This window comes from Rattus norvegicus, chromosome 10 (assembly GCF_021556685.1).
Source record: "Rattus norvegicus strain SHRSP/BbbUtx chromosome 10, alternate assembly SHRSP_T2T, whole genome shotgun sequence".
NCBI lineage: Eukaryota > Metazoa > Chordata > Mammalia > Rodentia > Muridae > Rattus > Rattus norvegicus.
The window spans coordinates 77755673-77779319 of NC_141543.1; the positions used below are offsets into that span (position 1 = coordinate 77755673).

General features: G+C 43.5%; 1 protein-coding gene and 1 pseudogene across 4 annotated transcripts in view; one reads left to right on the top strand and one right to left on the bottom strand.

Moving 5' to 3' along the window:
- Window positions 1-23647, bottom strand: part of Gdpd1 (glycerophosphodiester phosphodiesterase domain containing 1) — a 43377-nt gene that overhangs the window by 13003 nt on the left and 6727 nt on the right. For 2 of the 4 annotated variants that reach the window (XR_015630621.1, XM_087572120.1), the window contains exons 2-5: window positions 18981-19023; window positions 13633-13768; window positions 10933-10978; window positions 3570-3596 (exon numbers count right to left, since the gene is read on the bottom strand). Coding sequence is in view for 2 of the 4 variants with exons in the window: in XM_087572120.1 (XP_087428246.1) it covers window positions 3570-3596; window positions 10933-10978; window positions 13633-13768; window positions 18981-19023 (252 nt within the window). In the remaining 2 variants the exon portion in view is untranslated. The remainder of the gene's footprint in view (window positions 1-3569; window positions 3597-10932; window positions 10979-13632; window positions 13769-18980; window positions 19024-23647) is intronic. The other 2 variants (XR_015630622.1, NM_001044238.2) reach the window with 1 other exon arrangement.
- Window positions 476-816, top strand: Ifitm1-ps1 (interferon induced transmembrane protein 1, pseudogene 1; annotated as a pseudogene).

Consider the following 23647-nt stretch of genomic DNA (forward strand, 5'->3'; position numbering starts at 1 on the left):
ACTGCTGTGGTTAGAGGTGTGTGCCACCATGGCCAGTTACTTATTTTAACCATTCATTAGTTGACAATATTTTGTTATGAGATTATCACTGAAGTTTCCAGAGACCTGAGAATAATTTCCAGGCAAAACAAGGACAATTTAATATTGTAGCAGAATTTTCTCAGAACAGTTCTACGGACGTGAATCTGGAGGGATGGCACCTAGGCTTTGAAGTAGCCTTTTGTCAGTGATTGTTATATGAGATTTTATGAGGTTATTCTTTTGAAAGATTCTCAGAGCCTTTGCATAACTTAGTCTTGGGACATGCCTCGCAAACCAGGAAATCTCCTTATGGGCTGAGAACTGCTTAGTTAATGGGTCTTTCAAGACAACCCCTGTTCTGAGAAGTTTGAGTATGTGGAAATTGACTTGCTAAAGGTGCCTTTTTGTGTAACAATAAAAAGAGCTTCTAGGCTCAAAAGCCAAGAGACCCTAAGAGCAGCAAGAGGTGGTTGTCCTGGGAGGACCCCACATCTCAGCTTCTGTGACAAACCACAATCAACATGCCTGTTGAGACCTCCACGCCTGACCTTGTGGTCTGGTCCCTGTTCAGTACACTCTTCATGAACTTCTGCTGCCTGGGTTTCACAGTGTATGCCTACTCTGTGAAGTCTAGGGACGGGAAGATGGTGGGTGATGTGACTGGGGCCCAGACCTACGCTTCCACCGCCAAGTGCCTGAACATCAGCTCCCTGATCCTCACCATCCTGATGGCCATCGTCATCGTCATTGTTTAGGCCACTAGAAAACAGCCATCTTGCAGCATCTCATGGTAGATAACAGATTCTGGGGCCTTCTGGTCTTGCTATGTGTTCCGATGTCTACAGCTGCCCCAAACCCGAGTCTCAGTCCTGTTTACCCCACACATATGCAAATGTTACACTCCCATGGCTGTTCATAGTAGATTCTCAGAGAAAGGGGTATGTGGACCCTACAGGCTGGAGGTAACTATGCTCAGGGTGAGAGAGACTCCAGGATTTGACAGGGTCGTGGGAACTCCCCATCTCAGGAGCTGTAATACGTACAAAGAAAAAGACTCCTGGAATAAAGAATTAATTAAGGAAAACGATCTCCTCAGTAGGGAAGAGGGAAGGAAAAGAAATCTTCCCGGTGGAAATAAGGAAAGTGTTTAATCAAGGAAAAAGGTTTTTCCTGGTAGAAAAAAGAAAAGTGTTTAAGGCCTGCAAACAAACAGAAAGGCTCAAGAAACTAAAAAATAAAGGGAGAAAAAAAGCCTCCTTCCAAAAGATAAAAAAAGAACTGACTGCAGCCTGGGCTCAGTGGTCAGCTCTCAGCCAAGGGCTCGCCCACCAGTGCCAGCCAGCGCCAGCCAGCAACACCTGAATTCCAAAGAATGAGGGCAGGGCTGCAATGCTGCAGCATGAGATAACACAGCTCCCCAGAACCTAGAATTCGCTTGTTATGTTTGCTTGATTGTCGTTTAAATGTTTTATGTTTTCCCCTCATAATGGGAATAACTCAGTACAAAGGTCCCTACATAGAAAAGGGATTTCCCTACTAGCAGCAGTAACTCATTATCAATGGTCCCTTCATGGGAGAAAAAACTTAGGGCGAGCTAAACTTCTAATACAAAACCAATCACAGGTAAGGCAGAAAGCACTAAACTAACGCTGTGTGAATCTCCTGAGATTTAGTCATCCACTCTATGGAGGATTTCTCTTTTGTTTGTCTAATTAGTGCTTAAGTGAATTTAACTCATAATTCTGAACAAAGCCATCGAGCACACTCTTATCTGTCACTACTGGGGGTTTGGCTCTGCTCTTGAAATTGCTTTCTGAAAAACTCTCAGTTAAATTCTATAAAATTATAACACCTGAAACAGAAGTCATTAGTTTATTAAAATAAATAATGTGGGGGTTGGGGATTTAGCTCAAGCGCAAGGCCCTGGGTTCGGTCCCTAGCTCCGAAAAAAAGAAAAGGAAAAAAAAAATGTGGCTACTAAGGAGATGGCTTATAGAAATAATCTCTTATTGATAAAGCCTAAACAAGTGTTAACTGAGTCTTCGGCCTTTGAGAATGCCAATACAGAAATGCAGCCCTTGCAAGCTCAGCAAGATCCATGGAGAAACGGCTGGTTATAAAGTAGGAAACATCTAGAGTAGTTCAAGGCCCATACATTTCCTCCCAGAACCCAGAATTGTATGCCGTTCTAATGGTTTTATTAGTCTTTAATGAGTCTCTTAGTATAGTTACTGATTCTCAATATACAGAAGGGATTGCATTGCATATTAAAATGTTTATGCTGGACTTATTCCTGCATATTAAATTGCATATGCTGGACTTAATCCTGATAATTCAGAATTAACCTTGCTGTTCATGCAACTGCATCAAACAACTGTTAAAGATCTAACTGCACTCTTAGATGCTTTTTAAACATGGCTGTTAAGGTGATGTTTGTATAGGAGACCAAAGGTTATGGCTACCATGACAGCTCTGTCCCCTGCTGTGCTGTCTATGGTGACCAATCACACGTGTCAATTATCATAGGAGTGGACTGGGGAGATATGAGTGTCCTTGTGACGGTTAATGAATCTTCTCGGTTACCTGATCCTTATCACCACCAAGGACCTGCTAAGCCTAAAGAGGAGGATAAGGAAATTATAAATTATACTGTGGGAGTAAGTAAATTTCCAAGGGTAGTTATCTACAGTCACTACTACTCAAGATTTTCATTTTTTTTTCCTTTTCTTTTTTTTTTTTTTTTTTTTTTTTTTTTTTCGGAGCTGGGGACCGAACCCAGGGCCTTGCGCTTGCTAGGAAAGCGCTCTACCACTGAGCTAAATCCCCAACCCCGAGTTTCATTTTTTAAAATATGCTCCATGCATATGGTTTTCAGGGACAGACTAATGCTACTTTGTGAGCTGTGGGTTACCAGCAAGAAATTTGACTGCATACACTGGCAACTATGTCCAGTGCTTGTTACTATCTCCCATGGAGAAGCCATTGATTGATGACTCCTCATGGCTTCGCTCAATTCTCAGAATTGAGATGGCAGTATCGTTCGCACAGAAATTAGTTCTACTCTTAATGTTAATTCAATGGCATAGAATTGGGATATCAAGTCCTCTATTAAAATTTAGCAATTCGTGGTTGGGGATTTAGCTCAGTGGTAAGGCCCTGGGTTCGGTCCCCAGCTCCAAAAAAAAAAAAAAAAAAAAAAAAAAAAAAAAAAAAAATTTAGCAATTCACTTCAAACCAATTTGTAGAAATCAGCAAGTGCTTCTTCAAGCATGGAAAGGAAGGTTAAACATTAATGATGCTAAGTATACTTTATCTTTTAGATTAAATCAGAGTCAACCCTTTGTAGCATGTATACCATTACCTTATCTGTTACGGAAAGGGCCATACAATGGCACCCTAATAAGTACAGTATCACTTGTGAACATTGTACTCTATGCCTGTGTTAACTCTAGTATTCCTTAAACATCACTTCTGAAAGTTGATACATTCTCAGAGCAATGCCAGGAGTTTGGATGCCAACAGGCTGTTGAGGCCATGACAAGACTCACCAGTGATGGTTCTAGTGCCGGAGCTCCCTGAAAGTTTTAAGAAGAACTCGTTAGATGGCTGCACTGATTATTGTAGTTATGGGAATTACTGTATTAACTGCCACTGCTGCTACGGCCGGACTGGCACCTCATGAAGAAATTCAAACTGCTGATTTTATTAGAGACCGGCATAAGCATTCTACAGAACTCTGGACTCAACAGAATAAAACAGATAGTGAGACAGTTAATGTAATGGCTGATTTGAGACAAGCTGGGAGGGATACTAATGGGAGATTCAGTTAGAGATAGTGAGGGAATAAAATTTAAGTGTGATTGGAATGTTATATCTTACTGTATTACAACTTATAAAGGTTAATCATAACCAATAGATCATCTTATTCATTCGCAAGTGATTTATGATTTACAGCAAGAAATGAAGAAAACTTTCTTAAAAAGGCTACCTGATGTGACAGGAAAGGATACTGCAGAAACCCTTGCAGATAATTTAGCCCCATTTGATCATAGGTATTATTTTAGTAGATTTCTTGTTCTATCGAAATTTTGTGAGTGGAGTATTGAAGGGTGCTTGCTGCCAAGCCTGACGATGATTTCCCAGGACACGCATAATGGAAGCAAAGGATCGAGGCTCACATTATCTCCATACACTGACATGACCACGTACCCCTGGTCTCCACAATAAATAAATGCTACAAGGAAAAACTTTAAAGTCCTTGAGAACGAAGCTAATAGATACAACACAGATCTAAGACATCAAATAGAAAGAAACCAATTCCTGAATGAACAGCTAAAATCAGCCATGATGAAGGTATTTATCATTCTTTAATGTGGAAAACTTAGGCTAAGAATGAAGACCTACCGGTAGTGTTTGCCCAGCATTAGGCTGTGGGTTAGAACCCAGAACTGTCTAACCTGGTCATGGTGGTGTACATCTGTGACCCCAGCACTTGGAGATTGGGGGGGGGGGGCATGTGGATCAAGAAATTTAAAGTCATCCTTGGCTACAGAGCAAATTCAAGGCTAGCCTGGGCTACATGAGACCTTGTCTTTGAAAGAAAGGAAAAAGGAAACCTTGTCTGTTTTTGAGACAGTTTCTCTATGTAGCCTTGACTGGCCTGAAACTTACTGCATGGACCAAGCTGGTCTTAAATTCTGAGGCCCACCAGCCTCTGCCTCCTGAGTGCTGGAATTACAGCTGTGCACCACCACTGTCCAGCTCTGCATATTAAAAATAAGTAAAAGGGGGTTGGGGATTTAGCTCAGTGGTAGAGCGCTTGCCTAGCAAGCGGCAAGGCCCTGGGTTCGGTCCTCAGCTCCAAAAATAAATAAATAAATAAATAAATAAATAAATAAATAAATAAATAAAAGGAAAGAGAGGGACAAAAGGTTTCCCTTATTCAATGTTGCTCTGACACTGCCTGTCACCTGTGCATTTCCCGTGCACCCTCTGGGGTAGGTGTGTGATAGGTCAGGGCTTCAAGCTGAACACTTAGCCCACACTTGCCAGTCTCGTTCTCTGAGACTTTCCCCTTGATGGTCGTAGAGAGCCTAGCTTTTCCCCGTGGAGACACTGCACAGGCAGGAATAATCAAAGTCCTGGCATGATGCCACATGTTTGCAATCCTAGCCTCAGGCAGGAGGACTGAGTGACTTCACAGGCAGCCTATGCCACAGCTGGCCTGAAGGCATATCAATGCCATCTTAAGAAATGTAGAAGTCAAAACACACAGAGAAGTAAACAGAGGGATGGAACGAGGTCATTTGTCTCTCTGGATTCGACAACACTCAATGTCAAATTCACTGATATTCTCTCTAGTAAATCTATTTTTAATTTTAAAATCTGGTTATGTGCCTATGTGTAGTGTTGGTTCTCATGAAGCTGTATTGTCCCTCACGGGTGCTGGGAACTGAAACTTGGTTCTCTGGAGGCATAGTATGGACTTCTAACTGCTGGGGTATCTCTCCATTCCCTATATTTTGTTTTTGTGCTTTAAGAGAATTTAAACTGATCTTTGTTACTAACAACTTAAAAACTGTTTTAGTGCTGTTCAAAGCAGTAGCTGCTGGCTGCAAGGGGATGCTTACATTTAAATAAGTGTCACATCAGCCATTTGCTGTGGTGCACGCCTGCGGCCTTAATCCTTGGAAAGTGGGTAGGATTGGTCAGCCTGGGCTGCATAAGATCCTGACGGAGGATGCAGCAGAGGCAGGTCAGAGCAGCTGGGACCCAGTCAGCATGACTGACAGAACATCAGTAGCACAAGCGCGGGGGTGGGGGGGTGGGGGTGGGGGGCTGGAGCTCTGTGTCCAACTCTCTCAGCGGCCTGCCCTTTGCCAGTCAACACTGCGCCTGAATAGTGCTCTAAGGTCCCAGCACTGACACAGCATTCCCTTCACCCTGCATGGGTCCCTTTGTGCTTCTTCTCTAAGTGGCCTCTTGGCGTTTACTTTCTTTCCCAATTATTTTTTTTGTTCCTGTGGGACACACTCTCAAAGTAGCTTTGTAATCACATATATCTATCTGTATGTATGTATGTATGTATGTATGTATGTATGTATGTATGTGTACTACATGCAGGTCTGGGGCTCCCAGAGGTCAGAGGATATCTGATCTGAAACCTGAGTGGTTGCCAGCCACTGTGTAGGCGCTGTGACCTGAATGCCAGTCTTCTGCAAGAGCACCAAGCACTTAAAACAACTGAGCAATCTCTTCATCCCCCTCACTAATTTTTTTGACTCAGTTTCTCAGTTGTGCTAGGCCTAGCCCAACCTTAACAACACATGTGGCTATTGGCTGTCTCTCATATTACAACACAGAAATACAGACTGTTCCAATCATGGCAGAAGGTTCTACTTGCACAGTGATGTAAGTATGGAAAAACGACCATTCAAATGAATTGTCATGAGGCAATAGATACCCATATCCAAGAGATACACAAGGGACAAGGGAAGGTCAGACGGACAAAGCTCATGCTAGACAAACAAATGATACATACAGCCGTGCCTCACACACGTCCCAGCACTCGGGGCTGAGGAAGCAGGAGCTCAGTGAGGTCGACCTGGGTTGTCCAGAGAGAACAAGGATCGGGGTGCCAGCAAGACGGCTCAGCAGGGTCTAAACCCTTGGCTGGTTGGAAGCTGCTATGTGGACCAGGCTGGGGAGCTACCTCCCCTCGCCTGGCCAAAACTTTCCATAGTCTAAAACCAATTATGAGCTAAATGCAACATAGATAAAAGTTTCCTTTTCATTTTTGTTTTTATTCTTGAGCTTGGTGGCCCAATTCTTTAATCCCAGCACCCAAGAGACAGAGGCAACTGGTTCTTGGAGAATTTGAAGCCACCCTGGTCTACAGAGTTAAGACCTTGTCCCAAAAAAAACAAACAAAACATACAAACAAATACTTAAAAAACAAACAAACAAACAAACAAACAAACTTCTCTACAGTTATCTGAGATCTGAGTGCCTGCCACTATTTTTCAACAGCAGTCAGGCAACTGCTCAGCAGGAGGAGAGGCCGTCAGAGCACTGGCCAGGTAGGGTGGAAACAGTGTCAAGTTCTAGCTCCGGCATTTACTTGTTATATGACCTTGATCAAGTTAATCTCTGCGACTTCAGTTTCCTTCTCGGTAAGGGAAGACCGGGCTAGCTGGCTTCAGAGACCTCTCTACATTCCTAAGTTTAAGACTTTATGAGAAGACATAAAACCAGGAAGAAAGACAGGCTTTTTTCCTTTTTTTCAAACAGGGCCTCATGTATCTCAGGCTGGCATTTGTAGTCTTCCTGCCCTCCCCCACCCAACACCATGCTGGGATTATAAAGGCCCGTACCTCATGTTTGCAAGCAAGTACCCTACAGGCTGACTGAAATTCCTAGGCCCAAAGGTTTTTTTTCTTTAACATTGGTGGAGTCTAGCTAAGTATTGTGGTCCACACCTTTAATCCCAACACTCTGGAGGCAGAAGCTTGTGGGATTCTGTGAACTTGAGATCAACCTGGTCTATACAGTGAGTTCAAGGCCAGATGATGATGATGATGATGATGATGATGATGATGATGATGATGATGGTGGTGGTGGTGGTGATGATGAGAATAATAATAAACCTGTGGAGTTTGACAGTGCTCTATCGAGGAAAATAAAAGTAAAAACATTCAATCATTATCTTCAGCACTTGGGTGTCACATGCCTTTAGTCTCAGCACTCAGGAGGGACAGTCAAGTAGATCCCTGTGAGTCTGAGACCAGTCTACACTACAGAGTGAGTTCCGGGATAGCCAGGGCTGTTACACAGAGAAACCCTGCCCACCGTGTTGCAGATGCAGCTAGAAACTTCACATCTTGACCTTCATTAAGTCCAATCTCGTATTGACAGAGGCTCAGAAAGTTTAATATAAAGTAAAAGAATGAAAAAGGCATTTCCTCAAACCAGTGTATATTAAGGATACTTAAGTGAAGACAAATCAAAACTTACAAATGGTGACTTTTCATTTTTATTCTATTATTTTTTATTTTTTATGAGTACATGTAGCTGTCTTCAGACACACCAGAAGAGGGCATCAGATCCCATTACAGATGGTTGTGAGCCACCATGTGGTTGCTGGGAATTGAACTCAGGACCTCTGGAAGAGCAGTCAGTGCTCTTAACCGCTGAGCCATCTCTCCAGCCCCTATTCTATTATTTTTATTCTACTTTAGTTTGTCTGTATGTCTGTGTGTCTGTGTGCACGTGTGTGATTGCTGAAGGAGGCCAGAAGAGGCATCAAGGTCCCTGAAGCCAGAGGTGAACTGGGAGCCAACAACATGAGCACTGGAAACCAAACTAAGTCCCCTGGGAGGAGCAGCAGGCGGGCTTGGGCACTGAGCTCTCTCTCCAGGCCTTTATTTTGATTTTTTGAGACGAGGTCTCACTGTGGTCCTAGCTGGCCTGGTACTCAAAGACATCTGCCAGCCTCAGCCTCACAAGTGCTAGGATTAAAGGTATCAATCACCATACCTAGGAACTTTCGGGGTTTTTTCCCCTGACTTTTCTTTACCTTTCTTTTCTTCTCTGAGCCCACCCTGCCTTTGCTGTTTAATCTAAAGAATATTTTAAAACTTATTTTATGCATACGTGTGTAAACTTTGTGTATGCCTGAGTGTGCACTACATTTGTGCAGGAGCCTTTGGAGGTTGGGGGGGCGGCGCATCACAGCCTCTGGAATTGAGGTTGTAAGCAGTCATGTGGGTGCTGAAAGCTGAATCCAGGTTCTCTGTGAGAGCAGCGAGAGCTCTCAGCTGCTGAGCCATGTCTGCAGCCCCAGCTTTTGTGAATTTCTGTGAATCACTTTGTATTCTGATCTGGCCATGTACTTGTGGTGATTCTCCTGCCTCGGTCTCCAGTGCTGGGATTACAGTATGAACCATCACACCTGGCCTTCAACTCTAACGCAACAGGTGATTGACCACTGAGCTCTGTGTCCAGCACTATACTGGGTAATTCAAACTCTATCTCTCGTGGTACTCATAGTATTTTATTAAGGAATAAATCGCTTGAGGCCTGTGCATAGCTCAGGAGCTGCCAAGCCTGACAACCTTAGCTCAATACATTGTCAAAGGGAGAATCACCTCTCACAAGTTATCCTCTGATCTCCAAAATGCAAACCATGACAAACTACACACATACATACATACAAACACACGCACGCATGCATGCATGCACACAAATTAAATTAAATAAAAACTGACAGGGTGACTGACAGCCTACATGTGGCAGAAATATCTTCACATTATATGAATACACTGTAGCTGTCTTCAGACACACCAGAAGAGGGATGGTTGTGAGCCACCATGTGGTTGCTGGGAATTGAACTCAGGACTTCTGGAAGAGCAGTCAGTGCTCTTAACCACTGAGCCATCTCTCCAGCCCACTGACAGGGCTTCTTTTTTCTTTTTTCTTTTTTTTTTCCAGACCTGGGGACGGAACCCAGGACCTTGCGCTTGCTAGGCAAGCGCTCTACCACTGAGCTAAATCCCCAATCCCACTGACAGGGCTTCTTAATGTTCACAGTATAAGCTACTCAGAAGCTGGGCCTGGTGGAGCACAGAGGAAACGAAGCCAAGGTTTGAGGCCCCTTGACTACATGGTGAATCCCAGATCAGTCTGGGCTGCAGAGCAGGACTGTATCTGTGGGCTGGTGAGGTGGCTCTATGGGTAAAGGCAATCAATTATCACCAAGCCTGATGACCTGAGTTTGAACCCCAGAACGTACAAGGTGCGAGGAGAGCACTGAACCACTTCAACTGTCCTCTCAGGTCCACAAGCTCACCACGGTGCACAAGCGTGTGCACAAATGGCACAGGTGCACAGACACACATACACAGATACAAACAAGCAAATGCTGGATTAGCTAAGCCCTCTCCAAGAGGCCTTTTCTATTTATTTATTTCTCCTTTATTATATTTATAATGGACAACTACTGTAAGTAGTGGCAATGCTACCAAACTTCATTTAGGAGTACAAAAAAAAAAAAAAAAACCCCAAAAAACCAACCAACCAACAAACAAACAAAAAAACCCAAAAAGCAAAAACCAGAAAAAGAAAAGGGAGAAGTAGGGCTGGAGAGATGGCTCAGTGGTTAAGAGCACTGACTGCTCTTCCAGAGGTCCTGAGTTCAAATCCCAGCAACCACATGGTGGCTCACAACCATCTATAATGGGATCTGATGCCCTCTTCTGGTGTGTCTGAATACAAGAGACACTGTGCTCGCATACATAAATAAATAAATATTAAAAAAAAAAAAAGAAAGAAAAGGGAGAAGTACAAAGCAATCAGGCATGGTGGCTTGTTTCTACAACCCTCAGCACTTTGACGGCTGAGGCAGGAGGACTGCTGTGAGTTGGAGGCCAGCCTGAAAGACAGTGAATCCAAGGCCAGCTGAGAGACAGACTGATTCTCTCAAGACAGGCACCCTGCTCCCCACCCCACCCCCAACAAAGTAAAAAGTATCTCCAGGAAACTAAATTCATATAATTATTACGATATACAGGCTTCATTAGTTGTCCAGTGAATTTAAGCACAGTGATACAGTTATATATCTTTGGGCCAATCAGTCTCAGAATCAGAGAGTCATCAATCAAGGCTTTAGATTGTAAGTCAGAGGTTAGGTCACAGAATAATACTATTAGCCAAAAACTACTGTGATTCTCAGCATATGGGAATATACTTTCTTTTTTTTTTTTTCTTTTTTTTTTCCTTTCTTTTTTTTTTTCCTTTTTTTCGGAGCTGGGGACCGAACCCAGGGCCTAGCAAGCGCTCTACCACTGAGCTAAATCTCCAACCCCGGGAATATACTTTCATGTCAGTGTTTAAACCATAAAAAAGAAATGTTACCTCTCTGAAATGGGACATCCAGTTTGCAAAGGTAAGGTGGGAGCTCCTTTAAAAGATATGATAGAAAAATGGTTAGCTCTCAAAAACAAAAAGTGCTTCAGTGTCTCAAATCATAACAAAGATTTTCTTTTAAAAAGAGGAAGACACAGCATACATTTAAACATAACATCCTTTAGCACTTCCAGAGGCAAATTCATGATATAATTATTTATACAAAGGTACAAATCTGTACTACTTAAATTTAAATATATTTTAACATTTTGCCTCCTCAGTTACTTATATAAAATATTTGTTATTATTTTTAATTATATGTAGGGGTGTGTGTGTGTGTGTGTGTGTGTGTGTGTCTGTGTGTCTGTGTGTACATATGTGTGAGTAGAAATGGTTTTGAAGGTAAGAGATGTTGGATATCCTAGTACTGGATAATGTCGGGGCTGGGAACTGAACTCAGACCCTCTGTGAGAGCAGTATATGCTCTTAACCGCTGAGCCATCTCTCTGCCCCCTGCCCCCATCATCCTCATCATGTTTTTTTTTTTTTTTTTTTTAATTATGTTTTTGAAGACAGCATTTCTCTGTGTAGCCTTGGCTGTCCTGGAACTTGCTCTGTAGATCAGGTTGGCCTCAGACTGCCTGCCCCTGCCTTCTGAGTGCACCACCAGGCTAAATAGAGGCACAGCTTTTGAATGTTGTAATTATAGGCATTTGTCATCATACCCATTAGAGTAAAGTATTTGAAACGTAATACACATAATTTCTATCTCATAGAAAACCAACAGAGTATATAGCAACAGACTGTAGCATGTTCCAGGCAGTTTTCTTCACGTGGCAAAATTAGTTGCTGTGTCTTTCTTACACTTATCAGGATTACTGCTGTGAACATATATGATTTATGAGTTACATAGCTTGGGGTTGGGGATTTAGCTCAGCGGTAGAGTGCTTGCCTAGCGAGCGCAAGGCCCTGGGTTCGGTCCCCAGCTCCGAAAAAAAAAAAAAAAAGAGAGAAAAAAGAAAGGGCCAAGACCCCTGTCCAAGGCAGAAGGAAGGTGGTCATGTTACCCTAACGGAAAAAAAAAATGAGTTACATAGCTTAAAATTACATTCATTTAGCATGTGTGTGAGAGCACAAATGTAACACAGTGCACTCAGAAGACACAATGCAGGAGTCGGTTCTCTCCTTCTGCCATTAGATCCCAGGATGAGACTCAAGATTGTCAGGCTCGGCCTCAAATGCCTCTGAGCCCACATTTTTTTTTCTTTAAATTTTTCTCATATCAATAGATTTTTTAAAGTGGGGGGAGGGGCGCAGCTCCTGGAGGTCAAAAGAGAACCTCTGGGAATCAGCTTTTTCCTTCTACCTTGTGTGAAGTAGGATCTTGCTTGGTGTCTCTGTTGCCCCAAGTGCTTCAGGATGGCTGTTTCTTTTCCTGTCTCCACACCCTATCTTGTGGTAGGAGTGCTGGGATCACAAATGCACGGTACTTCATCCATTCTTTATCTTTCCTTTCATTTATTTATTTTATTTTATTATAAGCCCTGATGTTTTACCTGAATATATGTCTGTGTGAGTGTGCTGGATCCCTTGGAACTAGAGTTACGGACAGTTGTGAGCTACCATGTAGGTGACAGGATGTAGGTGATAGGAATTGAACTCAGGACCTCTGGAAGAGCAGTCAGTGCTCTTAACTGCTGAGCCACTTCTCCAGTCCCTCAACTGGCTTCTCAAATTGGGCTCTGAGATCAAACCCAGGGTGTCAGCTTTCCTCACAATCACTTTTAAGTGCTAAGCCATCTCGATAGTCCTTCATCAGGTTCTAAATGATGATTTCCTACACTGCAAGGCCAAACTAATTCCTATATTAAGCATGACTCAAACAGACAATTGAATTGTAATGTCGTTTCATATTTGATGATGGTTAATTTTATCAAAACATTTATAGCAGTAATTTGGGGGCTAGGGATGTAGCACTTGCCTAGTATCCGTGAGGTCCTGGGATCTATCTTAGCCCCCGAGTAAATTGTCTGTGCCTACAATGCCAGCATTTGGGAAAGTGAAAGCAAAATTATCAGAAGTCCAAGGTTATCCTAAGTTACACAGGGAGTTCATGGCCAGCCTGGGCTACATCAGACTATCTAAGAAAACAAGATGAAGGTCCCCAAAGATGGTTTGAACTGTACAAACCCCTCACTGGATACAATGCACATCAGCATCTCTTCCTTTTACATTTATTTGAGACACTGTCATTCGTTAGGAACTTGGTTGTTTGGGTTTTGTCCACCTTTTTCCTTCCTTTTTTGGAAGTCTTTTGCTGGCATGTATGTCTGTGCACGACTACTTGCCCAGTACCTACAGAGGGCAGAAAAGTGTATCAGATCCCCTGGAACTGGAGTTACACACAGTGGTGAGCTCCCATGTGGGTACTGGGAATGGAATTGGGGTCCTGTGGAAGAAGTCAGTGCTCCCAACCACAAAGCCATTTCTCCAGTCGTTTGTTTACTTGTTTGTTTGAGACAGGAGCCCAGAGTGGCTTCGAGTCTTTGACACGCCTCCTGCTACCCAAGTACCAGTGTTAGAGCTATGAGCCACTACACCAGCTTAATCATCATTTTCAAAAGTTATTTATGAAGTGACATTAGGCTCTCTTCTGCCTTAAAAACATTACCCTTAAACAGAATGATACTAATTTATGCTTTTACTTACACAGTATTTGAGATCAGAGACGTTTACATTGACCCCAGTTGACCTCTTCAGATTTGCATCATGTGACACTACAACCTGCTCATCTTTTGTGATATGGCAGTCCAGTTCTAACATGTCCGTCCCAATGGTAACTGCGCTGAAGACAGAAAAGAAAATGGCACTTTGAAACCCAGTAAATGTTTACTTTACATGAACTAGATATGAAAATTCTGATTTTTAAATTCAAAGTAATCTATGACACTGAACAGTCCAACCACATTATCATCATTCATCAATGTGATGTTGTAATCTTTTTTTTTTTTTTTTTAAGATTTATTTATCATATATGAGTACACTGGAGCTGTCTTCAGACACCAGAAGAAGGCATCAGATCTCATTACAGATGGTTGTGAGCCACCATGTGGTTGCTGGGATTTGAACTCAGGTCCTCCGGAAGAGCAGTCAATGCTCCTAACTACTGAGCCATCCCTCCAGCCCGTGATGTTGTAATCTTATATGTTATTAAAATGATGTGACTTATAATAAGTGAATCTCGTTGTCTCTTCCATTGACAGCTACGGTTAATCCTGACATTTCGATACAATGGGAAAAATAACTTGACCAGAAATTAAGAGATGTGGGTAACAGTTCCTGATAGCTTAGTACAACTTAGGGCAAGCTTTCTTCTTGTGGCCTGTATTTCCACACATATAAAAGTATCAAGATTTAAGACAGAGTGGGTGCTTTATCATCTTGATCAAGCATACTTATAGGAAGGTCTGTGGTGGATTCCTGGCTGGAATGCCAGCACTTGGGAGGAGGCAGGAAGATTACACAGTGAGAAATGAAAACAAAACAATGGATTCCAGAGAAAGGGAGATCTAGGAAGTGGCGCAAAGAAAGTATAGCCAGGTGAGCTGGAATCTCAGCATGCAGTTCCAGCAGGATAAGGAGTTCAAGGCCATCCTCAACTATGTAGGGTGAAGTTCAAGGCCAGTTTAGGATACAAGATATCCTGTCTCAAAACAAAACAAAACAAAAGCAGAAAACCAGAAGAGGAAGGGAGCAATGACAGGCTGACTTTGGAAAGGAATACAAAAACGAAAGAAGTTTGTCAGGGACAGAAATGTAACGGTAAAAATAAGGAAAAACCCTAGAGATGAAATTCAACCACTAAACTAAGTGTAACAACAGAAGGCTTCAGAGCCACATTAAACTGAAGAGTCTCTTGTGTCTCTGGTGGGGCTGTGCACAGTAGGGCTTCTCAGTAATAGGGAATCACAAATGCCTAGTAAGCATATAAGCAGACATTCAACTGCAAAACTCACTACGGAAAGAAAGTCTAGAGCTCACTTGAAAAGCTGAGGCAGGAGAATGCCTCCCGTGTTGAGTCCAACCTAGGATATACAGTGAGTTCTAGGAGACACAGAGAGCTGCCTAGGTTTACTGTGAGCGCTGTTGAGGCAGGCTCCTGTGGGGAGCAGTTTAGTAAACAGACTGTACTTGGCTTGGGTGCTGTGAGCACACCCCAGTCTTCTCTCACTTGGAAGCCCAGCTCCTTCCCCTGAAATACTTCCGCTCTGCCTCTGTATGTCTCTGTCCCTCTCTCTGTCTCTAACAACACACCTATATCCTCTAACCACTACTCGCACAGGGCTCCATGAACATGCCCTCTCCCCTTAATGACCATCAAACTCGAGTACATTCCACTCAGATGAGTCCCTGACACAACATGGTTCAGGAGAGATTCAGCCTGATTTTGTTGAGTGCATGCACAATAAGGCAAAGCCATGCCCTCAAGTAAATTTTTAGGGAGAGTCCCATATTTATCAACTCATGTCTATGCATCATTGAGTGTACATTAAAATCATGCATCATTAAAATCAGATGCAGCAGTCAGACATGGTAGCACACACCTGTAATCCCAGCAATTCACTCAGGAAGCAGAGGCAGAAGGATCCCTGAGTTCAAGGCCAGCCTGATCTATATAGTGAGAGCTCCAGGACAGCAAGAACTACGTAAGAGAAGCCTTGCTTCAAAAGAGACGAAGGTGGGAGGGGGGGAAGGGAAGGGGGGGGGAGAAGGAGAGAAGAGGGGGAGGCAGGGAGGGAGGGAGGTGCTAGGGATAGTGATGGCATCTGTAATCTCAACACCTGAGACCTAAAAACAGGAGGATTAGGAGTTCAAGGCCAGTTTCAACTACATGGGAAGTTGAGGTCAGTCTTGGTTATATGAGACACCCCCACTGCTCTCTCACACACAGAGAGACAGAGACACACAGAGAGAGACAGAGACAGACACACACACAGAGAGAGAGAGAGAGAGAGAGAGAGAGAGAGAGAGAGAGAGAGAGAGAAGACATGGAAACAAAACAAGACGCCACTGAAACAATACAGTAAACGTCCAAGGGCTGAGAAGAGGGCTCAGCAGGGATATACTGTTTGTGTGGATGACCCAGGTTTGGGTCTCAGCACATATGAGTACGGTTGAGAGTCCAGAAGAGGATGTTGGAGCCCCTGGAGCTGGAGGCAGGCAGCTGTGAGGGTCTTCTGCAAAAGCAGTACTCACTGTTAACTCTTCAGCCATCTCTCAAACTTCTAACTAAAAACAAACAAACAACAAACTTCCAAAAGGTCCTGTTAAGAAACTGATTTGAATTCCACTTATTCAACACAACACTGAAACTGTATTACTCCCATTGCACAAATATGGTAATTAGTATTGAAGTATTAGCCTAAAAACACAAAATTTATTAAGTCAGCTGTGTTTAAATTAATAGCAATGTCTTAAACACATGCACATGACATATTTTTTTTTTTTTTTCGGAGCTGGGGACCGAACCCAGGGCCTTGCGCTTGCTAGGCAAGCGCTCTACCACTGAGCTAAATCCCCAACCCCAACATATTTTGTTTGTAAAAAAAAAAAAAAAAAATCTGTGTGTGTGTGTGTGTGCGTGCGTGCGTGTGTGCGTGCGTGCGTGTGTGTGTGCGCGCGTGCGTGCGTGCGTCTCAAATAACACAGCGATCAGCCTCCAAAGACTACTTACACTGGGCTCCTTATACATGCCCTCTCCCTTTAATGACCATCAAACTTGAGTACATTCCACTTAAATGGATGGATAGATTGTAGATGGATGGATGGACAGATGAATAGATAGATAGAAGCAGAGACTGGCAAGATGGCTCAGTGAATTAGAGAGACATGTGAAAGGAAGAGAACCGACTCCTGCACAGATGTGTGCATGCACACACACAAGTTATGAGAGTCAGGGCACCGACTTAATTATTTTGACTATATACCAAGTACTACACTTCCAGGTGTTGCTAATATAACTTTCTTCTTTCTCCTACCCACACATATAAGTATCCCACTGTCCTCTGGGTATTTACCTATGTGGCCCAGTTTAATAACCTAGTTTTATTAGTTCTAAGAATCAGGTTTTGCAGGGTGTGGTGGGACATGACTGTAACCTTAGCGCTGGGAGGTGGAGGGTCAGTCTGGAATCCCTCTGGGGCAGCCTCGTCTGTGAGAACCTGCCTCAACAAGGACTTAGTTCCCTTTGCATTCGAGCAGTGCAGTTCTTTAGTTTTAGGTTCTATGCTTACCACGAAGGACGGCTGTCTCCTTTACCAGTCTTCTGCTAACGTCCTGCTTGTTTTTTGGGGTATGCTGCTCCAATTCTATTTTAGCAACCAACTAGTGAGACTTAGGAGTGTCAGAGCCTAAGCAAGATGTCAGAGAATGAGAGGAAGAAAAAAAAAAAAAAAACCCTGCAAGAAAGCCACATGGAAGGATATTTCACAGAACATGATTTGGGGTTTTATTTCAAAATTTGTTGAGCCATTATTTGCTTGTTTGTTTTGTCTGTTGAGAGAGGGTTTCTCTGTGTATCCTTGTCTGTCCTGGAACTCACTCTGTAGACCAGGCTGGCTCTCACTCACAGAGATGCACCTGCCTCTGTTTCTCCCCCGTGCTGGAACTAAAGGCATGTGTCACCACTGCTGGCTGAGACGCCATTTCTAATCCTCAGGGCAAGAGCAGAGATCACCCTCCCAGGAGTTACATACAGAGGCAGGCATCACTTTACGCTGAAGCGGACTACTGACTGGGGAATGAAGCTCAGGCAGAGAGAAGTTTGGATACAGGGGAATTCCAATATATTTGGCTATACCCCCTGGCTGAGATGCTATCACTCAAGTTCCTGGCTCCCCAAATTCTGGCAGCAGAGCCACAAACTGAGGATCAAGTTCCTCTTGAAGTCACTCTATCACCGTTGCCATAGAACTCTGGCTGTCTGGGAGTCACACAGCTGCCTGCCCCTGCTTCCCCAGTGCCAGGAAGAAAGGTATGAGCAACCTCTGAGAAGAAAAATAATCTTTAAGATGTCACTAAATGGTGAAAAGCAGAAATTTAGACCAAATTCTGCTGGGATGTGGGAGTACCTCAGTCATGGAGTGCGCGCTTAACATGCAGAAAGCTCTGGCTTCAATCTCCACCACAACAGACAAGCAAACCCTCCTGGTTAGCTCTAGCTACATAGAAAATGTTTCCAAATTGCCTAGGAATGTGAGACCACCCTAGTGAACAGAGGAGGGGGGTACCCCATCTTAAAATGGCTTAAAATTACATTAGAAGTTTTTTTTCTCATTAAGCGTAACTAGGTAATGTCTTCTTTTCATTGGCCTTGCTTCATAACCGGTTTTGGTATTCAGAAAGAGGAAAACAGGCTGATGGTAAACACTGGCTCTGAGACAAAGAACAAGGGCTCCAATCAGTGTCTTCTGCAGCTTTTACTACCACCACAGAGCCTTGAAAAGGCCTCTGTGTGAAATATGAATCCAATATAAACAAAACCACTAACTCATCTTATTTTTTTTTTTTTTGTTTTTTTTTCCAGAGCTGGGGACCGAACCCAGGACCTTGCGCTTCCTAGGTAAGCGCTCTACCACTGAGCTAAATCCCCAGCCCACTAACTCATCTTATTAAAAACTAACATCAGCACACAAGAGGATCCCGAGAAGAACCCTGGTTGCAGGACCTGCTCAACAGAAACTCCTGGACACAGAGACACTTGGTCCTGTTCCTCAGCAGCAGCCAGGGTAACAGCTGTCTCACTCGCTCTTTCTGTACGCTCGCTGTCTGTCCCTTGTCCCAGATGTCTGCTTCTAGCTCTGTAAACCGAGTCTCTTTGGACCACTTTTACAATTATGCAGAAGGCAAACGCTCTTTGTAATATTTCAAACTATAAAAAAGGCATTTCATAGAAACAGCTATCACAAGTGAGCGGCACAAATACACTGCAGCCCTCTGTGAATCCTCATCAATTCAGTGATAGGCTGGAAACAGAGAGGGCCTTGTGCTGTACTCACTGCTGGAAGGCAGCCATTGTGTTCTCCAGGTTTTCTCCAGCACCTGTGGAAACAGGGAGGGTAAAGTTCATTTACTGGTCCTGTTGAGTATTCTATTTCTCTAGAAATGAGAATGAACTTTTTTTTAAGTGTGTGTGTGTGTGTGTGTGTGTGTGTGTGAGAGAGAGAGAGAGAGAGAGAGAGAGAGAGAGAGAGAGAGAGAGAGAGAGAGAGAGATGGGTGAGGTGGGCGGAATCCTGTTTTCCAGTCTTTTTTTAAAAATCAACAAATATGTATTTAAAGGATTTCAGATAACGGTTCCTTCACTGTCCATGGAGGTCACTGATGTCCCTACTGAACCCTTTTTTTTTTTTTTTTTTTTTTTTTGTGGGACTGGGGATAAAGTTCAGTTAACAGATTGCCTAACTTGTATAAAGTCCTAGATTTAAGTGCCAGTACTCTATGGTACTATAAACTAGGCATGGTAACCCATGTCTATAGGCCTAGAATTTGGAAGGCAAAGAGAAAGCCCAGGAGTTGGAGGACAGTCTGGGCTACGGCATACAGGCTTTATTGTTTTTTTAAATTTATTCATTTTTAAAAGGGTTTATTTATGTAATGTATATGAGTACACTGTAGCTGTATACACCAGAAGAGGGTATCAGATCCTATTACAGATGGTTGTGAGCCACATGTGGTTGCTGGGATTTGAACTCAGGACCTCTGGAAGAGCAGTTGGTGCTCTTAACCACTCAGCCATCTCTCCAGCTCCAAATTTATTCATTCTTTGATATGAGTGCACTGTAGCTGTCTTAAGACACACCAGAAGAGAGCATCAGATCTCATTATAGATGTGAGCCACCATGTGGTTGCTGGGAATTGAACTCAGGACTTCAGGAAATGCTCTTAACCATTGAGCCATTTCTCCAGTCCGAACACAGTCTTTAAAAACAGACAGACAGACAGACAGACAAAGCTAGCCCTCTTTAAATGAGCTGCTGTTAAATTCAGTTGTCACTTCAGCCCACAATTCTTTCATCTGAACTTCTTTTATGTCCACCTGGATCATGGGCATCCCTAAAACACCTTCAAAGTTCCCCCTTTGTGATCTTTGCTGTCTAATTTTAAAACCAGTTTATTTCAGGATCCATTTTAGGATAAATGATTTTTCATCAACTGCTGGCATGCAAATAAGGTCTATTAGCATTATAATATAAGAAACTATAAGGACCTCACAGGGTCACGATGCGGGCTGGGAGGCCTCCTTTCTACTCAGAGACCATCTACCCCAGGCACTGCATGATACTCATCCACGATGACCACAAGGTGTTCAGATTCTGTAAATCCAATGTCATAAAAATCTTGAAACCTGAAATCTTTCCAGGTCAGGCAGCCTTCCAGAGAGCAGCCTGGGAAATGACACAGGGAGAGCCACAGAAGAAAGCTGCTGTTCAGTGGAGAGTTGAAGAGACACAACAGAAAATGCCGTGCTGAATGTACAGCGAACAGGTTGAAGAAAAGGTGAGAGTCACAGCAAGTTCATGGTGTCAAAGCTGGCAAATGCCAGTTTAACCTGTGAACAGCCACAAGGCCTAGAAAGCCAACTACGCCAGAGTTGGATTTCTATCACATTGTCTTTGGAATCCTCAGGGTATTTCCCCCCTTGTTTTAAAAGACTGGTTCTCACGTAGTCCAGGCTGGCCTCCAACTCCTATGTAATAGTGGATACACTTAACTCCTGATTCTCCTGCCTCCACCATCCACGTTCTGTGATTACAACATACTCGGTAGTTTTTAGGGGTTGTACTTGCAAGCACACATGTGTGCGTGTGCGTGTCTGTCCATAAAGGCTACATGCCTCAGCATAGGGTTGTCAGATGGCAACGTCAGGCCTGCTCTCCTGTGTCTGAGAGTGTCTGTCGTTCCCATTGCTACAGCAGGCCAGCTGGTCCTGGAGCGCTCATCCCTGCCTCCCCTCCCCTCCAGGGAGCGCTGGAATCACAGGTGCGAGCTACATCTGTACAGCTGGCTTTTCCAGGGTTGTGTGGACTCAGACTCCCATCCTTACAGTTGCCCAGCAAGCGCCTGTACCCTCAGAGCCACCTCTCTAGCTTCAATTTTCAGGTTTGGGGGACGGTATTTTGAGATAGGGTTTTAGTCAGGCATGGTCGTTCACACCTTTAATCCCAGCACTCAGGATGCACTCATGGATCGCTGTGAGTTGGAAGCCAGTTTGGTCTACAAAGAGAGTTCCAGGACAGCCAGGGCAACACAAAGAAACTACCTCTCGGGGTTGGGGATTTAGCTCAGTGGTAGAGCGCTTGCCTAGGAAACGCAAGGCCCTGGGTTCGGTCCCCAGCTCCGAAAAAAAGAACCAAAAAAAACAAAAAACAAAAACAAAACAAAAAAAACCTACCTCTCAACAACAACAACAAAAACTGAAGGAAAAAAAAAAGGAGATAGGATTTTACTTTAGAGCCTAGGCTAGCCTGAAACTCACTAAGTAGCCTAGGCTGGCCCTCAAATTCTTAGTAATCCACCTGCCTTAGCATGCAAGAGCTACCATATTCAACATGAATAAGAAAATCCATAGGTGATACAGACTTTTAAAAACTGTGCTTACGGGCTGGAGAGGTGGCTCAATGGTTAAGAGCCCCGACTGTTCTTCCAGAGGTCCTGAGTTCAATTCCCAGCAACCACATGGTGGCTCACAACCATCTGTAATGGAATCTGATGCCCTCTTCTCGTGTGTCTGAAGACAGCTACAGTGTACTTATATATAATGAATGAATAAATCTTAAAAAAAAAAAAGAAAGAACTGTGCTTACTGGAGAGATGGTTCAGCAGTTAAGCGCACTGGCTGCTTTTCCAGTGGTCCTGAGTTCAATTCCCAGCAGACATATGGTGGCTCACAACCGTTTATAATGGGGTCTGATGCCCTCTTCTGGCATGGAAAAGTAAGTACATATGCAGATAGACCACTTATGTACATAAAATAAATAAATCTTTGACTGCTCTTTCAGAGGTCTTGAGTTAGATTCCCAGCAATCACATGGTGGCTCGCAATCATCTGTAATGAGATCTGATGCCCTCTTCTGGTGTGTCTGTAGATAGCTACAGTTTACTTATATATAATAGATAAATCTTTAAAAATAAATCCTGTGGGCTGGAGAGATGGCTCAGTGGTTAAGAGCACTGACTGCTCTTCCAGAGGTCATGAGTTCAATTCCCAGCAACCACATGGTGGCTCACAGCCATCTATAATGAGATCTGGTGCCCTCTTCTGGCCTGCAGTCACATATGCAGGCAGAATGCTGTACATAAAATAAATAAATCTTAAAAAAAAATCCCGTGCTCACGTGATAGTGAAGAATACAGCGACAACTAATACATTTTGTGCATGATTTCGACTTGTGCTACGGCAGTAGAAACTTTAACTGATGGTGCTTTTTGAGTCGGGAGGGAGATACTAGGAAGTGACCCCAAATATGCAAGACATGTACAGCAGCTACACACCCAGACATTCACCGATGCTTTGTACCACTGGTGAAGACACCACAGTAAAGAGGTAAATAGCATCTTGTGAACACAGTTTTGACCTTGCAAACTGATGTAAGAGTATAAGGGACCCCAGAAGTCACACACCATCTGAAGATGACAGAAGACTCAGGGTTACTTTTGGGGACAAAGGGCGACAAACTGGGAAGGGAAACAAGGGCATTTTTGATAGGATCTCTATGTAGCCCAGGCTGGATTCGAACTCTAAATCCTCCTGTCTCCTGGATGATGGAGTTAAAGATACACTACTCAGCTGATAGGGTTATGAAGAACAGTTTATCAAGTTCTAGAAATACTCTAGCAAAAAAATTTTTCTTATTTAGGGCCAGGCATGGTGGCACACTCCTGTAATCCCAGCACTCAGGAGGCAGAAATATAGTGTTTGAGTACAGCCTGGTCTACATAGTGAGGTCTGGGATAGCCAGGATTTCATGGAGAGACCCTGCCTCAAAAAACCAACCAACCGGGGTTGGGGATTTAGCTCAGTGGTAGAGTGCTTGCCTAGCAAGCGCAAGGTCCTGGGTTCGGTCCCCAGCTCCGAAAAAAAAAAAAAAAAAACAAAAACAACAACAAAAAAAACCAACCAACCAACCAAACTTTATTACATCATTTAGTGTGTGTGTGTGTGTGTGTATGTGTGTATGTGTAAATGTGTATGTGTGTGTGTGCGTGTGTGTATACATGTATGGACCTGCATGCAGTGTACAGTTTTCCCTACAACCATGTGTGTTCCAGGAATTAAGTCCAGGTGGTCAGAACCGGGAACAGGTGCCTTTACTACTGAGCCCTTGTCCCAGCCATCTAGAAATGTCCTGAATCTTGAACAGCTAGCTAGGTATAAACATATAGGGGATGGGGAACAGTGCTTCCAGTAGAGAAGAATTGATGAATTTGTACGAGTATATATTAGGAGCAATAAGCCAGTCACAGAAAGGCAAGCACAAATATCATACATTCTTCCTTTATGTAAAAAGGCCGGTTCAGTCAGGTGTGGTGGTATATGCTTTAAACCCCAGAAATCAGGCTGGAGAGATGGCTCAGTGGTTAAGAGCACTGACTGCTCTTCCAGAGGTCCTGAGTTCAATTCCCAGCAACCACATGGTGGCTCACAACCATCTGTAATGGGATCC